Source organism: Daphnia pulex, chromosome 8 (assembly GCF_021134715.1).
Source record: "Daphnia pulex isolate KAP4 chromosome 8, ASM2113471v1".
Classification (NCBI taxonomy): Eukaryota; Metazoa; Arthropoda; class Branchiopoda; order Diplostraca; family Daphniidae; genus Daphnia; species Daphnia pulex.
The window spans coordinates 14,077,063-14,099,273 of NC_060024.1; the positions used below are offsets into that span (position 1 = coordinate 14,077,063).

Genomic DNA, 22,211 nt, shown 5'->3' on the forward strand with positions numbered 1-22,211 from the left:
TCTTGGTAATTAACTCATTAAGACGAGAGGCTGAAAATGAGTCCACGTTGGAAGCGAATTGGTTTGAATAGGTGTATAAGTGTAAAAACAATCCGTACAGATAACAAAATTATAATTGGGCGACTTGATTTACTTTTTTCACTGCAAGTTGCTCTATGAATCATTTCTTCAATCTTCAATCATTCAAATGGTGGCCGACGAGGGAATTAAGTCAAGGCAAAACTCATCAATCGGGGGGGGGGGGGGGGGGAAAGAAAATGCAGAAAACAATCAGAGGAAGAGGAGAGAAGGAAGGAAAGAAAGTTAAAAACAACAATGACGCCAATTCAATCGAATGAATGGGGGCCACGGGATTCTCGGCCCTTCCACCAAGCCTTTCCATCCGAGACACAAATGAACGACGACATAATTCCAGACACAAAATGTACAACACAAATATAGACGGGAGGACTAAACAATTCGCAATTACACCCACACGCACACACGCACAATCACACAAAGTTGTGACACATTCCCCACAATGGCAAAAGAAATTAAAGAACAAAAAACAAAATTTTCCCACTTTCAATCCTTTGTACAGATTATAACCATTGCACAGGCGACTAAATACAAAAACAGAAAAAGAACATTATTTTTTTGTTTGTTTTCTCTTATAGAAACAAGGCAGACAGACAGAGTCTCATCCATCTCAAATTTGTCCAATTTGGTTTCAATCAGTTCATCCATTTGCGGCAACTAGCGGCCCCGCAAAGGCACGGAATCTTGTGGTCGTCTTCAATGTCGAACTTGTAGTCGTACGAAAGCTGCAAACCAAATCAAAATGAAATGATTATTATCTTCTGCAACGAAAGCGGATAAACTTGTGTGCGACTCTCACCTCTTCGCCTCTGGCGATCCTCCGGCTGGCAAAGATGATGATCCTCAAGTCGCGCTCGACTTCGACGGCCTCGGCGACGCAGTTGGGCCCGCACGAGTGGTTGATGTAACGGGCCAATCCGCCGCACAGGGTGGCGTCGATGACTCGCTGCTCGTCCAGTCGGAACATGTAAATGCCGCGGTTGGCCGCCTCGTAGCGCTTCTCCCGGCACTCGGCCAATTCGGCACGGATCATTTCGCCAATGTACTCGATGACCATCGTGTGTTTCTCAATGTCACGGGCGGCGTAGAGGCCCAGGCCCTGGATCTTGGAGCGGGCCAGGTAAATGTTGTGACGCCACTCTTGTTTCATCTTCTTGTACTGCGAACTCTTTGAGTGGACAAACTGTTTGGAATACGGACCCGGAAGGTCCACCATCACCAAACTGCTGGCCAGGCTGCTCGAGTGGCTGCTGCCACCGCCGCTGGATGACGACGTCGACGCGTTGGTTGACGAACGCGAAGTGCCAAACTGTTGGAATAAAAAACAAATCGACCAAAAATGTTTAGCGACTTAAAACAAATTTGCAATTGAATTCAACAAACGGACCGTCCGATGGGCGTGGAATCGTTTGACATGAGTTCGCAGTTTGGGTTCAGAACGGGCTGATCCTGTCGGGTTGACGGCCAACGGCAATTCCAGCAGAGGATTGCGGCCGTATTTAAAGTTGTAATCCGTCAGCGACTCAATTCCAGGCAAGGATTCAAGGACACGGACGATTGCCGGCTCGTTGAGTCCAAAAAGATCCTCGCCGTTGAGAAACTGAGGGAAAAGACGGACGACACCTTCCTGCCGCCGCATTTCTTCAATGGCGCCGAGAATTTGTTGCCAAACACCTTGACACGTCCAGTCCTGGAATTTAAACAAAAATCCGTCAGTTGAATTCCCACAAATAATTAAAAAAACGGAATTTTTACCTTGAAGGAAAGGTCGGGCAGGTTGGGGCGATCGGGTTCCTGGACGACAACGTTAAACTGCGGCCGGCCCTCGCATTCCTCGATGGAGCAAACGTATCGGCACCTTTTGTGGATCTGCCGCGGGGACCAGTAGAAGCGGACCACCTGATAGCCGATGGGGTAAATGCAATTGGGTGAGTGGAAGGCGGCCAACTGGTGCGGCAGCAGCTGGCCCACCGACAGGAACGTCAGCGACCCGACTCTCAGCAGGTAACTCTGCTCTCCGGCGTCCACCGCCACTCCGCCGCTGTGCATGACAGTGGCCACCTGGCGGTTCTCGTCGCGGTTGATGTAGACCCGCCGGAAAACGGACAGAGTCGTCAGCTGCTCCTCCTTGATGTCCACCACCGAAGTGGAGCTGGTGCTGGAGCACTTGGGCAAGTGCTGGGAGCAGTAGACGGACTTGTTCTTGAGGAAGACGCAGCCCTCCTTGACGGCGCAGCCCAGGTGGAAGACGGACGAGCAGCGCAGTTTGAAGCACTTGACGCTGGCGCCGTTGCGGCCGCAATGGAGGCACGTCTGCGTCAGGCTCTGCTTCAGGGCCGTGTCCACGTTCATCAGGGCCCCGTTGACCATCTCGAAGACCTCTTCGTGCCACAGGGCGCAGTTCAAGTGAACCCAACGGTCCACGTCGTAGTTGATGAGCCGGGCAGGCCCGTCCGACACGCCGTCACCTTGGCCACTGCAAAAGAGACACTGGCGCTTGTCGATCGCCTTTTCGCCCGTCGGGCGGATGCAAATGGCCGCCCTGTACAGCATTTCCGTCAACTCGTTGTCCGTCATCTTTTTGTTGTGGTTGCCCGGCTGCTGCTGCTGTTTCCTGGCCACCTGCTGCTGGAAATTCGGTGACCAGTTGCGGTACCGCAATCCCTTCCACTTGGGAGCGGGAGGAGTCACCGGAACCGGAGTCTGGGCCTGCGACGGAACTGCAACGGCGACAGCGGCGGCTGCGGCCGCAGCGGCAACGACACTGGCGGCCGCCGCGCTGGCCGCCGTGTGGCTGTGACTGGAGACGCCCGAATCCTGGACGCAGACTTGTTGCCCCTGGCCACCGCCGCTGCTGATGTGAGCCACAACGGCGTTGGCTTCTTTGGCTTCGATGGCCGACGGCCGGGTGTTGTGCGCCACGGCGAACTGGACAAAACAGACGGAACTGCAGAAATGGTAATCTTCGTCTTCTCCGTCGGGATCGTCCGGATCGGGAATGGTCGTCGCCGTCGTCGTTTTCTTTGGCTCGGCGCTGCTGCTGTCCAGTCCGGCGGCGGAGAAGAGCTGGGCCTTTTTGGTGATTTTGTTGTTGCCCAAAATGACAACGTCGCAATGGCGGCAGAATTTCGTCGTCCCGTTCAGGATCGACTGGATGTCAACCGGAGCGCCTTCCTTCCCGTCTTTGCCCTTGAAACGGTAAAGTCCGAGGCGTTGCGACGGGCCGGGCGGTCCGCCTCCACCGCCGGGAGTGCCGGCGCCAGGCCGTTCGATGATGCGGTAATCGGTAGGCGGCGGGACTCTGAGGAGGGCGGCTAATCGGCACAGGACCTGGTTGACATCTTCGGCCGCCGACGCGTTCAAAGTTAAAGTCACCGTCACGTTGGTGCTGTCCCGGAGCGGAAGTCCGGAACCGCCCGTCATCAGTCCGAACGCCGAAGGTGCGAAGCTGCTGGATTTGCCGGGCTGGAGGCTGTTGTTGGTCGGCTGATTCTCCGTGTCCAGGCAAATGACTTCCTTCTTCATCGAAACGGGCGGACAAGGAGGGGCGGACACGGGGGGCGGAGCAGCAGGCGGAGTGATGTGAACTTGGGTCGGCGGTGTGGGCCGGATGGGCACGGGGGCGCAGATGATGATGGGGATATCGGGCGAGTTGCAGTAACTACTCCGCCTGGACGTGGAAGAATCTTCCGGACTCTTCGAGTTCTGTTGCCTGTCCGATCCGGCCGAGTCCATGGCCAAGTCGATGAATCGGAGGCCGGGGAAACGGACAATCGGTTCCGGCATGACGCACTCGGGTGACGACGAACTGACTACCGTGTCCGGAGTGTCGCATCCGTCACCTCTTCCGCCTGCCAGATTGTTGCTGTTGTCCAGGAGGATGGAGCAGCTCGAGCTGCTGCGGCTGTTGCGCGACGCGTAGTCGTCGTGATGACGTGACGATCCGGCCGGATCCCATCGAGGCCAAGCAAATTCCTGGTGGTAGAAACCCCTCTGGCTACTACTACTACTGCTGCTGCTGCTGTTGCTTCCGGCAGCGCCCTGTGTGTTGTTGTTGTTGTTTGCCGACGGAGTGGGCGGATTGTTGGGCGGTGGAGGGGCCGCCGCCGCCACGGGTTCGATGTCGCCAAACGGGCGAGTGTTGTAGTAATCCGAGACGCCGGGCAAGTGGGCCGAGCCGTAAGAGCCTTTGAGCAGTCCGTTGCGATCCACCTTGACGGCGCTTGCCGAGTAGTTGCTGTAGTTGTTGTTGTTGTTGTGACTTTGGATCCTCGAGGCGAACGGGGTGAGATCGCCAGCGCCAAAGATAAAAGTGCCCGTCGACGAAACGCATCCACGTCCCAGCTGGGGCTCCTGGACCGTCAGCGGAGGCAAAGCCGTGCGGATTTGAGTCATGACCGACTCGATAAAGGCGTCGTAATCCACAATCTCCTCGTATTTCGATCCTTTGCGACTTCTCTTCTTGGCCGACGGATTGGGAGTCGACGGAATAGAAACTCCAGCGATCGATCCGGTCGGCGTCATGGGCGCCGATCCCGACGTGTTGAGATTGGCATTTCCAGCGGCACCAGGGCCGACTGTCACGACTGTGGCGGCCGACGGGACCGTAGCCACCGAAACGGCCTGGTTGTTGTTGTTGCTGTTGGACATGGAAACAGCCGGAGGGAGAGTGACGCCCAAAACGTTCATTCCGGACGCGTTAGCTGATGAATCCGGTTTGTTGTTGGCGGCGACGCTTTGCCTCCGCTTCTGCTGGTATTGGCGTCGCTTCATTTTGCGGATTTCCTCGCTGGTCGCCGCCGAATTGGTCAAAGCCGTTGCGCCTGTTGTTGTTGTCGCTGGCGTCGTGTTGTTGTTGTTGTTGGCCGTCAACCGGTTGGTGGGCTGTGGCTGCTTTTGATGTTGTTGCTGTTGTTGTTCCGACTGCGTCTCTGAATTGGACAAGGCCGTGACGGAATCCATCGAATGTTCGCTCTCCTCCAGTTCCATTTTGACGCCGACGGCGGAAGAACAAGTCGCCTGCTCGTTCAACACGACAACTTCCTGTTTGACCACCACCATTTGCCTCTGTTGTTGCTGGCCGACGAAAGGAGCCCTGACCATCATGCCGGCAGGTCGGTACGCGTTCTGCTGCTGTTGTTGCTGTTGTTGTTGTTGAGTCGGAGTCGGCGGCTGAGGGACGCGGGAGACCATCTGGGCCATTTGCGACGGCGGAATCTGAGCCACGGCCAACGAGGACGGGGTGATGGGCTGGGCCAGTTGAGAGGCCAACGAAGTGGCAGCGCCGAAAAGCGACCGCGACGCCGAGGATGTCGGTGTAGTTGGCGTCGAGGAACTGGTGGCAACTCCACCACCGCCAGGGGCAGGACCTCCGCCGTAATTGGTTGCCGAGACGCCGGATGAAGAAGACGAGACGGGCACTTTGCTGGGAGTCAACGGCTTGGCCAGCAAACCCATGAGCGACGTCGGTTTCGTCGAGTTGTTGGTGGTGGTGGTGGTCGTCGTCGCAGAGTTGCTGGTCGTCGACGAAACGGCGGACGTCGAGGCCGAGGAGGACGACAAAGTGGATGAGGCCGACGAGGCTGCGGCAGCGGCTGCAGCGGCCGCAGCCGCCGATCCTTGCAGCAACTGCTTGAGCAGGGCGTTCTGGGGAAACAAGAAAAACTACTGAATTAGGAACGCGGGTGCCTGGAAAATAGAAATTCATGTTAAAAGTCATTTGCTAAAGTCACCTGCTGTTGTTGCTGCACCAGAAGCGGATTGCTGGATTCCTCGGCATTGGCGCTGGATTCAGACGTTGACTGTTGAGCTGCCACTGGTTCCTCGTCCACTTTCTCTTGTTTGACCAACACCACCGTTTGTTGTTGCTGTTGTTGCTGCAGAGTCGCTTTGGGCTGATTGGCCGATGGCGGAGGATTCTGAGCGGACGACGAGTTCAACGTCAGAGTGGGCAGTGGCCGTTGGTTGATGATCAAAGGTGATGAGAGTCGGTTGCCCATCGGAGCTCGAACGAGGATCGACGTCGGCACAGTTCCAGGGACGGACACTGTCCGAACTGACGTCATCGGAATCGTCACGTTCGGTTGAGGATTCGACTGGATTGTCGTGGAATGGGTGGCCGATTGGGTCGACGGAGGCACATTCGAAACCGGAATGGCCGACAGTGTGACGGTGGTGACTGTCGTCGTCGACATGGACGATGGACTCGACGAATAAGAGACTGGGGCCTTCAGCGAGACTTTGGAAGCCAAAGTGACTGCAGGAGAGAGCGAGACCGAGGGTATCACAACGGCCGGTGTCAAAACTGGGGGCGGAGCAGCCGCCACAGCAACAACTTCCGCTGGAGGCGTTGGTTTCTCTGTTTCTGGCACCACTGGATCTTGAACCGTGGGCGCTGAAACCGTTGCTGGAACTGGTGGAGTCTCAACTTGTTCCTGCGACTCGGTGGCCGATACGACAGGAGCGGCCTCAACTTCTTCGTTCAGAATCACATCGGGCAGCGATTCGGATTTCGGAATGACGGAAGGATCAAACTGCTGAGATTTTACAAGCGACGATTCGACAGGATCACTGGACGCGATAGACGGCGATGACTGGGAATTGGCTCCAGCTCCAATTTCGAGGGCTGGATCGGCAACAGCGGCTGTTTCTGGCATCAAAGGATCCACTTCGACCCGGGCCACTGCCCGTCCTTCTTTCCTCTCTTCCACCAATTCGATGGGGTCGTGGATTGGCGCCATTTTGCCACCGCCGTCGATTGGCCGGGGTGAAATCATGTCCACTTCCGTCACTTCGGGCACTTCCACCAAGTGGAACATTTCCAGCGTCTCCATTTCTCCTCCGCCGGGCAAATCCATCAGCATCTGGTCGTTGACCATCATCTCGTCCGCCTTCGTCATCGTCGGTTCTTCACGAAGGGCCGGCACGACCACCTCAGACATTTCCGACGTCGAAGTGGTTGCCAGCGGATCCATGAGCCCCTCCATCCCGCCAACTTCTTCGACGGCCTTCGTCAATTCGACGACCTCGGCAACGACGATGGGCCCCTCATGACTGGACGTGGCCGATTCCAAATCGGCTGCCAACAACTGAGGCCCTTTGTCTTGTTCGCTCTTCTCCGTTGCCGGAAGAATGGGAGCAGGTGGGGGAGGGGGAGAGAGTGGACCATCGGTGCCACCTCCTTTCAATCCGATTTTAGGGAAACCAAACGAATCGTAGACGATCCAGTGAGGGGCCACGTTCATCGAACCGATTCCTCCTCCACCGCCTCCACCGGCCGACGGATCAGCAGAGTCGAGCGTCTGATTATTAACTGGAGGAGCTTGTTGTTGTTGCTGTTGTTGAGCTGCTGGGCTCTGGAGTGGAGGAGGAGCCACAACGTTTCCGACGGAAGAGTCGACCGAGAGTTGCTGCTGGACGGTGACAGGAGTTCCAGGGGCTCGAGGTCTCATGACCGGATTGTAGTTGTTGCCGTTGCCTCCGTAAACTTGTTGCTGTTGCATTGGCTGGTGGTGCATGGGTTGTTGTTGTTGCGGCTGCTGCATGTACTGTTGCTGCATCGGCTGGTTGTTGTTGCCGTACGTTTGCTGTTGCGGCTGGAAATGCCCTTGAGGTGGTTGTTGTTGTTGCTGGTGATTCAATGGGCCCTGGACTCCTTGTTGTATTGGCTGCTGCATTTGTTGTTGCTGCATCTGGTGCTGAGGGGCTTGTTGTTGTTGTTGCATTTGCTGCTGTTGCATGGGTTGTTGCATGGCGAATTGTTGTTGTTGCTGCATCATCTGCTGCTGCCGTTGCATTTGCATTTGGGCCGCTTGCTGTTGATGCACCTGCTGTTGGTTGACTTTCATCGGCTGTTGTTGCTGTTGTTGCATTCCCTGCATGTTGCCTTGCATGGGCGCGTGTTGTTGCTGCTGAATCTGGGCCGCCTGTTGGAGGGCGGACGCCATAGGGAAGCGCTGCCGGATCATCATCACCGGCTCACCACCAGGCCCTTGACCACCGGGTTGTTGCTGCACCACATTGGCTGGCCGAATGAATCTCTGCTGTCCCATCATTTGTTGTTGTTGTTGTCCAGGCATCACCTTCATTAAAAACCAAATCAATTGAAAATGAATTCCAAGAGTTTACTAGAAATAAAATGTTAAGAATAGACATACCATGTGTTGCTGCTGTTGTTGCATGTTGCCGGCCGGCCTCTGCATCATCACTTGGCCAGGTCCGCCTTGCATCTGTTGGTGCTGGTGTTGTTGCTGCATGTCAACGTATTGCTGTTGTTGCTGCATGGGCGGGCGTATCATAACGCCCGGGCCAGGATGGCCCATCATCCTCACAGGACCGCCTCCGACATTCTGCTGGACATTTTGCATTTGCTGTTGTTGTTGCTGCTGTTGTTGCGGTGAAGGCAACCGCGGAGGGTGAGATTGGGGCGACGTCAATCGCATCGTCATTCCCACTTGGCCTTGCCCAGTCCCGACGACGTTGGGATTGTGACCCGACTGGCCCAGGACTCCGACGGGTTGCGGGGAAGCCATCGGCCCAGGGCTGAACGGACTGTTGAGGGCCACGACGTCGTTGTTCTCAGAGTGTTGAGACAGAGGCGTGCCCACTTGCTGTTGCTGGCCCATACCTCTAGGCGACGACGAGGACATTTGCATCTGCCCTTGTTGACCGACAGGCCCAGCGCCGCCGCCAGACGCCGTGTGGGGCGAAGGCATAGGACTGGGTTGTTGCTGTTGTTGACCTGTGCCACCGGGGGTCATGGGGCCGGGCGTCATGGGCCCACCGCCACTCATCGACCCGTGAGGCGAGTGGGTCATCATCATCGAGGGCGAAGGTGAAGGTGCGGGCATGGGGCGTTGCTGTTGCTGCACCTGTCCGGCTACTCTGCCCGGCATTTGCATCTGAGGACTCGGCGACGGCTGGGGCGTCGTCATCATTTGGGCAGGACTGGCCACTTGGTGGATCATCCGGGGACTCTGAACGGGTCCACCGCTGGACGTTGCCACTTGGGGACTGGACGGGCACATGGGTGAGCCGTGCGGATGTTGTTGTTGCTGCTGTTGGCGCACCTGCTGGAACTGGGCCTGCTGACCGACGACGATGTTGCGGTTGGGTTGCATCATCATTGGCTGGCCAGGTTGTTGCATTGCCTGGACCATGTGCGGGTGATTCTGCTGGTGCTGCTGGCCGGCGTGAGGCGACGTGGCGTTCTGAACGCTGGGGTGTTGTTGTTGTTGTTGCTGCTGGTTCATCATCACCATCATGTTGCCGCCGGGTTGTTGCTGTTGCTGCTGCATCATCTGGCCGTGCATTTGAGGGTGGACTTGTTGTTGCTGTTGTTGCGGGTTCATCGGCGGCCGCAGGGGACCGGTCATGCCCATGTGGCCGACTGGCGACAAGAGCGGATGCGGCGATTGAGGAGTGACTCTTCCGCCGACCACCATGCCGCCACCTCTTGGACTGGCCTGCTGAGGATGTTGTTGTTGTTGTCCCTGCTGCTGGATCTGCAACTGCAACTGCTGCGGCTGGCCGAACGCGGCGAAATTGCCCGACCCATCCGCCACGACCATAGGAGACGGCGAGGCGGGGAGTTGTTGCTGGCCTTGGCCGGCCACGGGTGGTCCCACCACGCCCTGCCTCTTCTGCTGTTTGTTGCGGTAGTCCTGCACGAGCATCGTGTGCTGCCTGGCCTGTCGGCGGACTTGATCCAGCTGCTTCTGAAGGCCCTGCTGTTCTGTCGTGATGCGATCCAACTCGCCAGCATCCGCGTCGTTCAACTCCTGGTTGTTCTTCCGCAATTGCCTCTGGCGGCTGTTGAGCGATTTGCGCTGCTTCCGCAACTTGCTCACTTCCGTCTCGTAATAAACTTGGTGCTGCCGGATCTGCCAGAGATAAAAGAAAAAGTGAAAACAAATTTATTTTAGAAAACCCAAAACTCATCGGGGATCAAAAAATGGCGAATTGAATTTACCAGGTGCTGTTGCTGGCCGAGCCACTGCTCGTAGGTGACTTGCTGTTGCCGTTCCGCCTCGTTGGTGACGTTCTCCGACGGAGCCGCCATGGCCGGCAGGAGAGGAGGCGGCAACGGAGGTCGAGCAGTTGGAGCCGATCCGTTGGATTGAGATTGAAGTAGGGCCGGATGGAGTCCGGTATCGGGCGGAACCGCTGACGCCGAGCCAGGCGACCGCTGCTGGTGAACGTGCCACTGTTGTTGTTGCTGCTGCTGCTGCTGGATGGGCGGTCCAGCACGAATGAAAGGCTGCTGTGGCTGTTGCGGATTCACCATGTGCGGATGGACCGTCTGGAAATTGCCTTGAGGTCGGTGCATCTGCATCGTTTGTTGTTGCTGCTGGATCTGCTGGTGCTGGACAACACTGGGAGCGTGCGGATGCTGGAAATGTTGTTGTTGCTGCTGCTGTTGGGGATGTTGAACTTGCCCCTGATGCAAGTGAAGGTGTTGTTGTTGCTGCTGCTGGTGAATGTGATGCTGTTGGTGTTGTTGTTGTTGCTGCTGCATGTGATGCGGATGAACAGCGGCTGGTGGCGAAAGGGAAACGGACGGGCCGCCGGCCAGGACGTCGGCTTTGAGTTTCTCAAAATCCGTGTCCGAGAGAAACGGTTTCTCCGGCGTCGACCCGATGGGGGCCGAATTGATTCCGGCACCGAACGGCATCCCGCCGCCCAACGGCGACTGTTGTTGTTGTTGTTGCTGCTGCTGCTGGTGCTGCATGTGCTGTCTCTGCAGCTCCCTCTTCTCCTGTTCCAGCAAATCTTCCAGCAGTAGGGGTTGTTCCTGCTGAGACGACAACAAAAGCGGATCGTGCGGATCGGAATCAGAGAAATGTCGAAATGTTTAGGACACAACGAGGCAGGCGGATGGAACAAGAACCGAACCAAAAAAGAAAAGTTAAGGTCTACTACGAAACAACCAACGAACGACAACAACAAAAGGAGAGTAGGAAGGATGGACCAGAGGACGGACGGACGGACGGACACACAGACGAGACAGATATTAGGGCTCCTCACCTGTAGGAGCAATGATCGTCTTTGTTGTTGTTGTTGTTGCTGCTGCTGTTGTTGCAGTTGCTGGTGGTGGTGAAAAGCCGCCGGAAGAGAAGGAGCCGAAGGAGGGGGAAGAGGAGGAGGCGGTGGGGGAGGAGCAAGGGAGGTGGGAGTAGGTGGGGGAGAGACCAGATAGACGGGACTGCCAATAGCGGAGTTAGGAGAACAACCGTGGACAACAACACCGCCACCACCTGCACCACCGACACTTGGGCCACCGGGACGGACAATACAACCGTAGCCCAGCTGCAGAGAGAATCAAGGAAACAGCAAGGGCCAGGAAATGAAACAAGGAAAACATGTTCAAGGATTTTTTCTCCACTTTTCCACCGCGGCGCAATGTTGACCAGTTGCCAACTGGGCAACCTCTGACCAGGGCCAGACAAATGACACGAAACAAGCGACTCACCTGAGAACTTGACGGAGCCCGCGGAGTCCCTGGATAGGGCGGAGGAGGACCTCGGTAGGGCGGAGGAGGCTGAGCCGCCTGTTGTTGCGGGTATCCGCCGACGGCACCAAATTGTTGTTGCGGCTGCTGCTGTTGCTGCTGCGCTCCTGGAGAGGACCCGACCGAATCCGGTCCTTGCTGCAATTGGTGCTGCTGATGTTGGGCATTCTGCTGCTGCTGCTGCTGTTGTTGTTGTTGCTGCTGCTGTTGAGCTTCAGCTTTCAATTGTTGTTGCTTCTTCTGTTCGGTGAGTTCCAGCAGTTTGGCCTGGAACTCGTTCATGTCCTGAGCCACTTTGGCCGCCTTCTCTTCGGCCTCTTTCTTGCGTCGAGACAATTCGTCCGGCGACAGTTGCTCATTGGACGGCCGTTGGTTGTTGGCATCATCGCCGGGGGCTGTCGTCGTCGTCGACGTTCCATCCAACTCGCCAGGATCGGCGTATTCCAAAATGTTGAAATCGCTGGGACTGTCTGCGCCACCAGCGCCGCCGTTGCCGGTCGACGAGGAGGATCGATGGCCCGGGTGATCGTCTTGGCCGCCGCCCATCATGTCGTCCATGGCGTCGTGCAGTTCAGGATCGGCGTACTCCAAAATGTTAAAGTCGTTGCCCAGGCCGAGCAGCTCGTCGTCGTCAACGCAGCCGAGACCCAAGTCGCCGAAATCGTCGTCGGCAGGATCGTGTTGTTGGTGCAGGTTGTTGTGGTTCTGTGACTCGGCCACGGCGGAAACGGCCACAGCGCACGGCGTCGGCGGCTCCTCGTGGATCATCTCCACTTTCATCGGCTGCTGTTGTTGTTGTTGCTGCTGCTGGATTACCGGTTGTTGCTGTTGTTGCATCATCATGTGTTGTTGTTGTTGCTGCTGCTGCTGCATAGCCATGGGATGGACATTGGGCTGCATTGGTTGTTGTTGCTGCATCATGACGCCCGGATGAATTTGCCGGATGCCACCAGGATGAACCGATTGAATCTGTTGCTGCTGTTGTTGCTGTTGGGGATGGAGTTGTTGTTGTTGCACTTGGCCGATAGGACGTTGCATCTGCATTTGCTGCTGCTGCTGCTGTTGTTGAGGTGGTGGTTGTTGCTGCATCATCATCATCCGCATTCTGGGATCCTGGAAATGACCTTGGACCAGTTGCTGCTGCTGCTGTTGGGGAGGAGCAACAACTTGAATGGGTTGACGGAATTCAGCCGAGCCGGGCTGGAAACCTCTCGGCCTGGGTTGCAACTGTTGTTGTTGTTGCATCTGCATCTGCATGTGTTGCTGCTGATGTTGAGGTGACATCATGCGAGGGGCTCCCTGCATTGGTTGTTGCTGTTGTTGTTGCTGCATGACTGGTCCCTGGGCCACGACATTCGGTCCAGTGGCGGACGGAGGTAGAGGGTAGCGGAACTGAGGCCTCTGCTGCTGTTGGTGTTGCTGCATGGCGAATTGTTGTTGTTGTTGCTGCTGCTGTTGTTGCGGGGGCATGGAATTGATGACGACCCCATCCTCCTCCCTCTTGACGTTCTCCGCCTTGATGAAATGCGGCTGTTGTTGCCGATGTTGTTGCTGCTGCTGCATCTGCTGGCGCTGAAGCAAATCGCGGAGTTGCTGCCTCGAAGGATCGACAACGACGCCACCGCCAATCACCACCGAAGGATCCACCCCTTCTACTCCATCGGGAGCGATGACCATGGAAGGTGGGACCACCGCCGTTTGCTGTTGGACGTTCGGTGGATTGCCAGGGCCGCGGAGCATGAAAACGGGTCCAGTGGGACCGTTGACGGGCTCACCAGGAGCGCGAACTCGAGAAACTTGAATGGGAGTGGCGAAACCACCTCCCAGTTGTTGTTGCTGCTGCTGTTGGTTGGGCATGGGAGGCTGTTGTTGTTGTAAAATCTGTTGTTGTTGTGCTACAACTGCTTCCGGTTGGCCAGGAGGCATAGCCATGGATCCGGCAGGAACTGGAACGTGTCCGCCGAGAGGTACAATCTGTCCGCCACTGGCCAACTGTTGCTGTTGTTGCTGTTGTTGTCTGAGGGCCTGTAGTTGCTTCCACTGGCGCTCCTGTTCCGTTTCGACAACTCCGCGACGAGGAACGGCCATGACTGGCCTCTCGATTTCCTGCAACCACAGACGGGAAATGCAAAGGCCCGAAATTAGAAACGGAAATTCAGAAAGAAAAGAAAAACTGAAATGACTCAACGACGAAAATAGAATTTCCAACGATCCAAATCAAAACTCGAAATCATAAAATAAGAAAACAACAACTGACCGATCGATCGTCATATCCAAATCATAGAAACAAACGATTCCATTCAAAAACTCATTTGGACCAAATAACAAATAAATAAATAATAACTTCCGGATCGAAACTGAGCGTTCGATGAGAATTAAAAGATAAAGTCGACCCAAAATATTGAAATAAAAACAATTGCCGGACGAAATGAGGAGAATAAGATGACCATGATGATGTAACCATTTAAAAAAAGAGACATGCGTCGAAGGATTGATCCCTCCACTCATGCGGGAGAAAGAAGAGTAGCCGAGGAAATCAAATAACGAAAAATTCCAACGGAATAAAAAAGGAGGGGGAGACCGGAAGGGGGGGTGGAATCAAAATGAAAAGAATCCATCCAAAATCGATCAATCGAGTCCATTCCAAAAATCCGCATTCCACAGGAATTGCCTGGACGATATTTTAGGCCTACGAAATGTACTGGTGCCATTACAGCTGGGTGATGATGGTGGAGCTGTTGTTGTTGTTGCTGCTGCTGCTGCTGGAGATGTTGTTGCAGAGCAACCGGGTGATGGTGGAGGTATTGGTGGTGGTGGTGGTGATGTTGTTGTTGTTGGTGAAGATGGTGGTGATGGTGTTGTTGCTGCTGCTGCTGCAATGGAAGGGCTGGACTAGGGCAAGGGCCGGAAGGAAGATTCGGATGCTGGGCGTGTTGGACGCCGTTGTTGGCAGCGGCGCCGATGGATGGGAGGGTCCGCATAATCTCCGACGGCGTCAGAACGCGAATGCCGTGCGACTCGATTCCGGTGGTGACGTTGCGGCCCACGGGTGGCTCATCCACCACCACGACAGGCCCCTCGTCATTGGCCAACTGCATGGACCTGATGTTCGTCGTCGTCGTCGTCGTGGCCGCCGAGGACGAGGCGAAACAACAACTGGACGGGGCCATGGAATCGGCGACCGTCACGACGGCCATCGGAGTGGCTCGTTGCCCTCCGTCCAGCACCACCAGCGCCGCCGCCGATCGTTGGGCCGTTGGCGGTGGATGTTCGCCGGACCCGTTTGACGAATTCGAGGGCGAAGGCAATTCGACGGCAGACGGGCCAGGCGAGGCGGCCGAAGAAGACGAGGAGAAATTTCGCTGCAGCGTCGGAGTTGCGGCGCCACCAGTCGACTGCTGACGTGAGGAGGAGGAGGAGGGTGACGGAATAAGAATAAGAAAAAGAAGGACAGGAATTGCCAGCCACCCAACAAGCGGACCGGGAATGAAAAGACCAGAGAGAGAGAGACGGACAGGAGATATTTGAGTTTCATATTTTTATCAGGTGACACATTGTGTTGTGCCCAGTCGGAGATAACCCAACAACTCAACAACAAGAATACACAACAATTCTCCAGGATTAGGAGACGACAAGTCGAGGGGGGAAAGTGGATCCCACAGTCTCCCTTCCCGATAAGAAACGACGTTCTCACAATCACCACAACTACCACAGCGCTCGTCTGCTGTTGGTCAAAGAATCAAGATTAGCCAAAGGCGTTGTTACCTGTTGCGTTTGCTGCTGGTGGTGCGTCTTCTGGAGGCGGACGGCCGCCCGGTTTTCACGGGCCTTTTGCAGGAACGGCGCCTTCTTGTCGGCCGGCAACGAGCGCCAAATTTTGGCGATCTGCTTCCATCGCTCCGTCCAGGCTGCAATCCAACAAAAAACAAAATGATCAAGGGCGTCAATCGAGTGAGAATGTTGTTGGGGATAAGTACCTGGGAAATCGCGTCTCAATTCCGGGTGATTGGTGTTGGCAAAGAGGACGGCCGAAATGGTGGCCGACAAGCCCAGGGCTTCGTCCGCTTCCCACTTGAGCGCGTTGCGTTGATTGGCTGTGGCGCCGGGTCCGCCTCCGTCTCGATCCTGGAGATCACTGGAGCCGCCGTGAGGATCGCCGCCGCCAGACAACCCGACGTTGCTACCGGACGATGACGGCCAGGGACTTTGCGGCGGTTCGGAAAAGGCCGGGCTGAATCCTGGACTGGAACTGTACTCGGAGAAATAGGGCGAACAAGGCGGAGGTAGTTGCGGTTGTTGCTGGACATTTGTGTTGGGCGAGGCAGTTCCTTGCTGCGACTGTTGCTGCGACAACGCTCTGACTAGAGCTGCTGGACCGCCAGAGGCTACTGGAGGCATCAAGCTGCCAGGATTGCCTCCGCCGTTGTTGCTGTTCAAATTGAAACCAACAGCCATGGAATGTTGTTGTTGTTGCTGCTGTTGTTGTTGTTGGACAGGGGCCATTTGGGAAAAATCTGCCGACTGCGACTCTTGCGACTCGTCCGTCAAGACTCCCTTGAAAATGTCCTCGACGTCCTTGCAGTCCATGTTGGGCAGGCCGCCAACTTCAATCGTTTCCAACAGAATGTCCGCCAGCTCGTCCCTTTGCTGCTGGCCAGCACCTTGGTGGACCTGGGTCGGTGAGTCGTCCTCCAGTTCCAGCGGATTGTGATCTGGATTGACGTCGTCGTCGTCGACAGCGCATCCGGCGTCACCCTCCTTCATGATGGAATCCACCAGGTCGTCCGAGTCCAGCAAATCGCCAGCCAGCGGCAGAATATCTTTTAGGGCTTCATCCTCTTCCTCTTCTTCGTTGTCGCCGGCCAGTTCCAGCGGGTCTTCTTCCACTTCGGGTTTAATGGCACCCCCAAGTGTCACCTGGGCACGGACCACCGGCTTGCCAGCAACCGAGACGTGGACAATTGGTTGGGCCACGGTAGGAACAACGACAGGAGCCACTCGCAGGTGACTCTGCTGTGGTGACGACTGGACAGTCAGTGGCGGGTTGTTGGGTTGTTGTTGCTGTGGAATGGGGACCGGTGCGGGTGTTGCGACGACGCTGCCGCCAACTGGAGCAGATCGCCTCTCCAAATCGGCCACTTCTTCCTTCGACAAGTGAATGATGGACGGATTTTTGACGGCTGGAATGGCGACATCGTCGGTTGGCTCCGAGTCACTGCCGCTGGCCCTGGCCGTCTGCGAGTCGTTGGCCGACAACGAGTCGCTGAGGAAGGAACTCGAGTTGTTGGTGGCGCCAGAATTGCCGCTGGGCTTGACCAGGAGATCCCGTCCGAAAAAAGCTTCCTGTAAATACGTCGGGTACGTTTCGGCCAATTTGTTCTTGGCCTTGCGCCTTTGCGGCTTCCGCTTGGGCTTGCCCGCATCGGCGGTGACTTGATCGACCGCCGTGGTGGCTGCCGTCGTCGTCGTGGGAGGCGTCGGCGTCGTCGCTGTCGTTTCCTTCAGCTGCTGCAAAGTCACTTCGGCCGTGTTGTAATTGTCCATGGCGTCCTCTTCCTTGTCTTTGACGCGGGCCCAGGGTCGACGCACCTGGAAGCCTCCGATGCCCAGTTTCTGCAGGTTTCGCTGGCGCTTCTTGCGTAAAATCAGCGCCCCGTTGTCGCCCTGGACGATGGCGTAACCCTCGGGGACGTCGGGCATCCGCCCGTCTTCACGAGGGGTCAACACCGTCCCGTCTTTGAACAGGGAATCTTCTTGGCCGTCTCCTTGGACGTCGTCTTGGGCGTCAGACTCGAGCGATTTTTTGTTGCGACACCGGCGACGGGGCTGGTCCAGTTGCAGCGACCGCAAGTGGTTCATTCCGCCTTCCGACAAAGAGACGCCGTCCACTAGGAATTGGCTGGAAGAAGAGGCCGACGATTTGGGCCGGATGCTGTTGGATGATCCGTTGATCAAGGAGCCACCGGCCAATTCCTGTAGTAGACCTGGAACGGGACTAGGCGGCGGAGTGGCCGATGACGACTGTCTGTTTTGTCGATGGCCGGCCTGATTGGAGGCGGAGGCCTGGACCGAGAGCGAAGGCGGTGGTGGAGCCAGTGCCAAGGCAGCAGCGGAAGCGTTGGATGGGTGCAGGTGCGGAGGCTGTTGGTCGGGCGGGCGACAGAGGACGCAAGTGTATCCGTCCTCGGCGCAAAATTCCGCCTCCCGCTCGTTGCGGATGAGGTCGCAGGCGGCGTGGAGCCACTGGGCGCACTGCTGGCACTGGATGATGAGCTCACCTTCGTTGTAGGACGAGGAGCACGACGGGCATTGGCGCAGGGAGGCGCAGGGGCCGCAGAGGGAGCCGTTGGCCTGGTGAGTCCAGTTGGCGTTGAGGCCCGGCTCGTTGGAGCCGCAAACTTGGCAGACGGCGCACCACTTGCACTTCCAGTTGCCCTGCGGCACGTAGTCCAACGGCGGCTCCATGCAGTAAATGTGGTACGAGATGTCGCACTCGTCGCACAGGAGCAGACGGGCCTCGTCGTGACGCTCGCCACACCCTTCGCACACCGTACAGTCCAGGCAGCGCCAGCCCTTTTGCAAAATGACTTTGGTGACCTTGACGTTGGCACAGAACGGATGGTAGCACTGCAAATGGACCAACCGGACGGGAAATTGAAGAAAACATTTAATTTACTTTAAAAAAAGAATTTAGAAATGACAATTGTACCTGGCCACACTGGGCGCAAGAGATGAGACGGCCTTCCTGGTCCAAACCGAAAGAACCGCACATGGCACAAGCGTCTTGCTCCACTACAAAACTGTCGGATGACGAACAAAGGATCAACTTGTTCTCCAGGCAGGGCTCCCCTTCAATTCCTCCAACGCCAGTCGACGAAACGCTGCCCGTCGCTGCTGCTCCTCCACCGGCTCCGCCTCCACTGCCAGTCCCATCTGCTGGCCGTTGGAGACCGACTCCAGGGGCACCGAAAACGCCCCGCATCTTTGGTTTGGGTCCTCTCTTCCGTCCGAAATCGGCCAACTTGTTGGCCTTGCGGTTGTAAGCGGCGCCTCCGGCGCTGTTGGATCCAGTGGCTCCAAAGGACGAGGCTTTGCCCGATCCTTTGGGTCGGCCACCGGCTCCACCACCTCCCCCACCGGCCGCAGCCGCACCAGTCATCCGCTTCCGGGCGATTTTGCCGGCAGACTGCTGCTGTTGAGACGCCATGACCTTCTGCCCGACACGAACGGCCAGCGGTTTCGTCTCTTCTTGTTGGATTTGTTGTTGCTGAAGCTCGTCAGAGTAGGTGGGGGTGCCAGGAACATCAACGTCGATCATGGCCTGCTGCTGCTGCTGATGCGTCGTCTGTTGCTGCGAATTGTCTTGACTAACCGATCCCGGATTGCTTTCCGACAGCGGGTCGAGTTCCATGGCCGATTTCGGGGTCGGCACAGGCGACGAGACTTTGCAGGGAGGACAAAGGTACTCGTAGTCGGAATTCATGTCTTTCTTGCGCTGAACCAGCGTCCGATCCGCTTCCGGATCGCATCCAGAGTGCACGTATTTGCGGCATCGTGTGCACTGGCTCATTTCTCGCTGCGAATGGCGATAAGCTTTACCGCACCTGATTGAGCCGAAACGTCAAAAAAGAATAATTTTAATGAAATAAATGTGTCGAGGTGAAAAAAGTAAATGACGTACATGGGGCAGGAAACGCCCTTGTTCCTCTGTTGATAACAGGAATCGCAGACAGTAAAACAGGCGTGCCAGCGAGACGAAGGACCCGATCCGGGCGTCCTGGACCCGCAATCGCCGCACACTCGGCAATTTTTGCATTTCCAGCCAAGTTTGGGAATGTTGGAAATCAACGGCCTGTCAGAGAATTTTTCAAAATGTGGTCAACTCGATTCTGGCGAAATTATTTTGAGGCGGAAGAAAATCCAACTCACCGGACACAAGAGGGGTGGTAATTCTTGTCGCACGTGTCGCAGACGAGCATTTTAGTTCGGTCGGTGACCGCCTCGGCTCCAGTTCCTTGTTGGGCCACTGGAGTCCTGCAGGTGATGCAAACTTTGCACTCGTTGCATTGCCAGGCCGTTCGGACTCCCGGGCTGCTACCCAGTCCGACACAGGAGCCGTGGTAATGTTTGCCGCAGGTAACGCAAAAGAGCTAGAGCATTTTTTTAAATAACAGCATTCCATTAGAATCGATAGAAAGACTTTAAATCATTCATTTATTCATTACCTGATTGGCCACATTGGATGGCGAATGACAGACGGCACAATTGGCGTCTGATGGGCCGGCCATGATCGATCCCTGATGAATATGATCCGGACAATGCAATCCTCTCGTTTTGGCGTTCAGAAAAGCCTAGGATAAGTCAATCGTATTAATCCGCAAATCAATTTCAATCAAAATTTTGTTTATTCAAAACTTACTCCGCCACTGACTGCGCAGGGAAAGTGGAAAGATTTAGGGCATCCAGTGCCCCCGGTCGTCGCGTGCTGACAGGAAAGGGAGGCGCCGAAAGAGCCGCACAAGTGGCATCGCAGGGAGGCGGCCCGGATCAGAGCGGAATCGGCTCCGGCAACTTCTGGCCAACTGCTGGCCGAGCAAACCGACACTACACTGGGACCGGCGTTGGTGTCGTCGTCGTTCACCACCTTGACGCCCTTCGACCAAATGGCGCACATCCGGTGAGCGTAAAAGTAGCCGCAAGGCTCGACGATGGCCAGCAGATCCGGCTCTTCTGCGTAGCCCACGGCCATCAACTCCTCCTGGAGTTCAGAGCGAAACGATTGCGACGCGTCAAACGACGATGTCCGTCGTCCTTTCAGCGCCAGCCGCGGTTTCTTGATGCTGGACGGCTGCAAAGAGGTGGCCAAATGACTGCTGGAAGTATTGCCGCCGACTGGGCAAGGGCCCAGCGACGTCTTATTGGTGCTGACGGCCCCGGCATTGGCGGCCAGCGATTGGAGACGCTCTTCACTGTGCAACGTGCTCTGGCGTAAACTTTCAAAATCCGACCCCACTTCCAGCCTCAGCATTTCACCCTGTCCCAGCTGACTGCGTTCGCCTAGGTTGCAAAACGCACACACTTTTCCCGGCCAGGTTTCTTCAATTAATTCCAATTCACTGTCGCCACCTCCCGTCGAACCGTTGGCCCCCTGATCCGACGCTAAATCCAATATGCAATCCGACGACTGCGACGACGAGCCTACAGGTGTATCTGCACTGGTAGACTCCCTGGTTGGTGACTGCGACAGTGTGGAGACCTCCTCCAGAGCTTTCTTCAGGCCTTTTACGGGCCCACCAAACACTGATGTCATTGCGCCACTGCTCAACTGTTTTAATTTCACGCTGGGATTCTTTCTTTGGGTCAAAACTCTTCCAGTTCCACTGAGATCTGTCTTCACGGGTCTACCCACAACGTTATTCCTCTTCAAACTGAGCGAACCACTGCCAAGAACTCCAAAGCTTGTCGACACAGTGTGGATTGGGAGTCTCACAGTGACGTTGGAAGCCCCACTGGTTGTATCCTCTGCCATTATTCCGTGGCTGCCCCATGATTTTGATAGCGCTTGGGCTGCAGCTTGACTTGCAGGGTGATTAACCATGGGTGATGCTCTTGGTAGTAGGGCTGTGCTGTCCAACGTCAGCATGGATTCCAGGAGGGATGAACCCGGTTTGGTGACTTCCTCTGTAGAGTCCATCTGAATGGAATGAATGAAAAATAACCAGAAACAAAAAGAAAACAAAAAATTAGTTAATGGATCAACAACCCAAGCCGTTTGGTGGCGGCAGCGCCTTTACTACAAGGCGGGAGAAAGATGGGCGTCCTTGAATCCAAAAGCCCACGACTAAATATCGACTCAGCACATCCCCGCCAAGAGAAACGAGACCATAAACCTTTGCATTTCTTGAGTTATTTACCTTTCCGAATTATTTTCGGCTAGCCGGTGTTGATTTCAACTGGGACACATCTCTAATTTTGTTTCGAAATCCACGTAAGCTGCGTTCGATGACTGCACTCAGACGCCATGTTGTTTGGGCTTTTTTTCTGTCGAATCTCGTAGTAGCCGATAGATGGCTCTCATCAACCACAAGCCCTCGGGCGGTGAGCAATGACACAATGACGCGGGAAAATATTCAATTTATTGACATTGGAAAAACAATTCCCTCCAATTTGTATTCATTGCTTGAAATGTCTGATGCCAGATAAGTGACGAATGGAAATGCAAGTCATCAAATGTTCATACTTAAATGTTTTAAAAAAGTTTGCTCAAATTTTGTGCTAATTTCCTCCGCTATTTTTAAAGCTAGTCTGTGAGAAAAGATAAACATACCAAATTGAACGAATTAATGATGTGGTTGTTCAGATAATCAGAGTTGCCTTGTTCTGATTTAAAAAATAAACAGCCGAACCTGCCAAATGGCGACCTTGCCAAAAATAAGCAATGCTCCAAGTTTTGCCATGTGGTCCAGTTTCCTGTCAAAGTCGACGCCCTCTTTTTCCCTATCTTCATCTTCAGCACAAGCACCGTGTTCTAACTCACCATAAAAATGAAAGGTGATTGTTTACGGCGGGCGTAGACATGTCTACCTGGCAAGCTAGGCCTACCTGAAAAGCCCTTAACTAGAGG

The 22,211-nt window shown here is 55.5% G+C and overlaps 1 protein-coding gene across 5 annotated transcripts; it reads right to left on the bottom strand.

Moving 5' to 3' along the window:
- Window positions 1-58: 58 nt before the first annotated feature.
- LOC124199269 (histone-lysine N-methyltransferase 2C-like) lies at window positions 59-21,640 on the bottom strand. Of its 5 annotated transcripts, none has more exons than XM_046595036.1 (17): window positions 21,502-21,640; window positions 20,007-21,281; window positions 19,813-19,938; window positions 19,517-19,737; window positions 19,269-19,439; window positions 18,297-19,191; window positions 15,565-18,214; window positions 15,353-15,495; window positions 11,549-13,693; window positions 11,104-11,385; window positions 10,049-10,870; window positions 8,235-9,959; window positions 5,811-8,159; window positions 1,834-5,742; window positions 1,466-1,768; window positions 878-1,387; window positions 59-803 (listed from the first exon to the last, which is right to left on the bottom strand). In XM_046595036.1, exons 2-17 carry the CDS (start codon window positions 21,279-21,281, stop codon window positions 714-716), a joined length of 17,616 nt encoding a protein of 5,871 aa, XP_046450992.1. In that variant the 5' UTR covers window positions 21,502-21,640; the 3' UTR covers window positions 59-713. The 5 variants fall into 5 exon arrangements, with proteins under 5 accessions (XP_046450992.1, XP_046450993.1, XP_046450991.1 ...); XM_046595037.1 differs by having other exon boundaries at window positions 1,834-5,724; window positions 10,049-10,873; XM_046595035.1 differs by having other exon boundaries at window positions 10,049-10,873.
- Window positions 21,641-22,211: the final 571 nt, after the last annotated feature.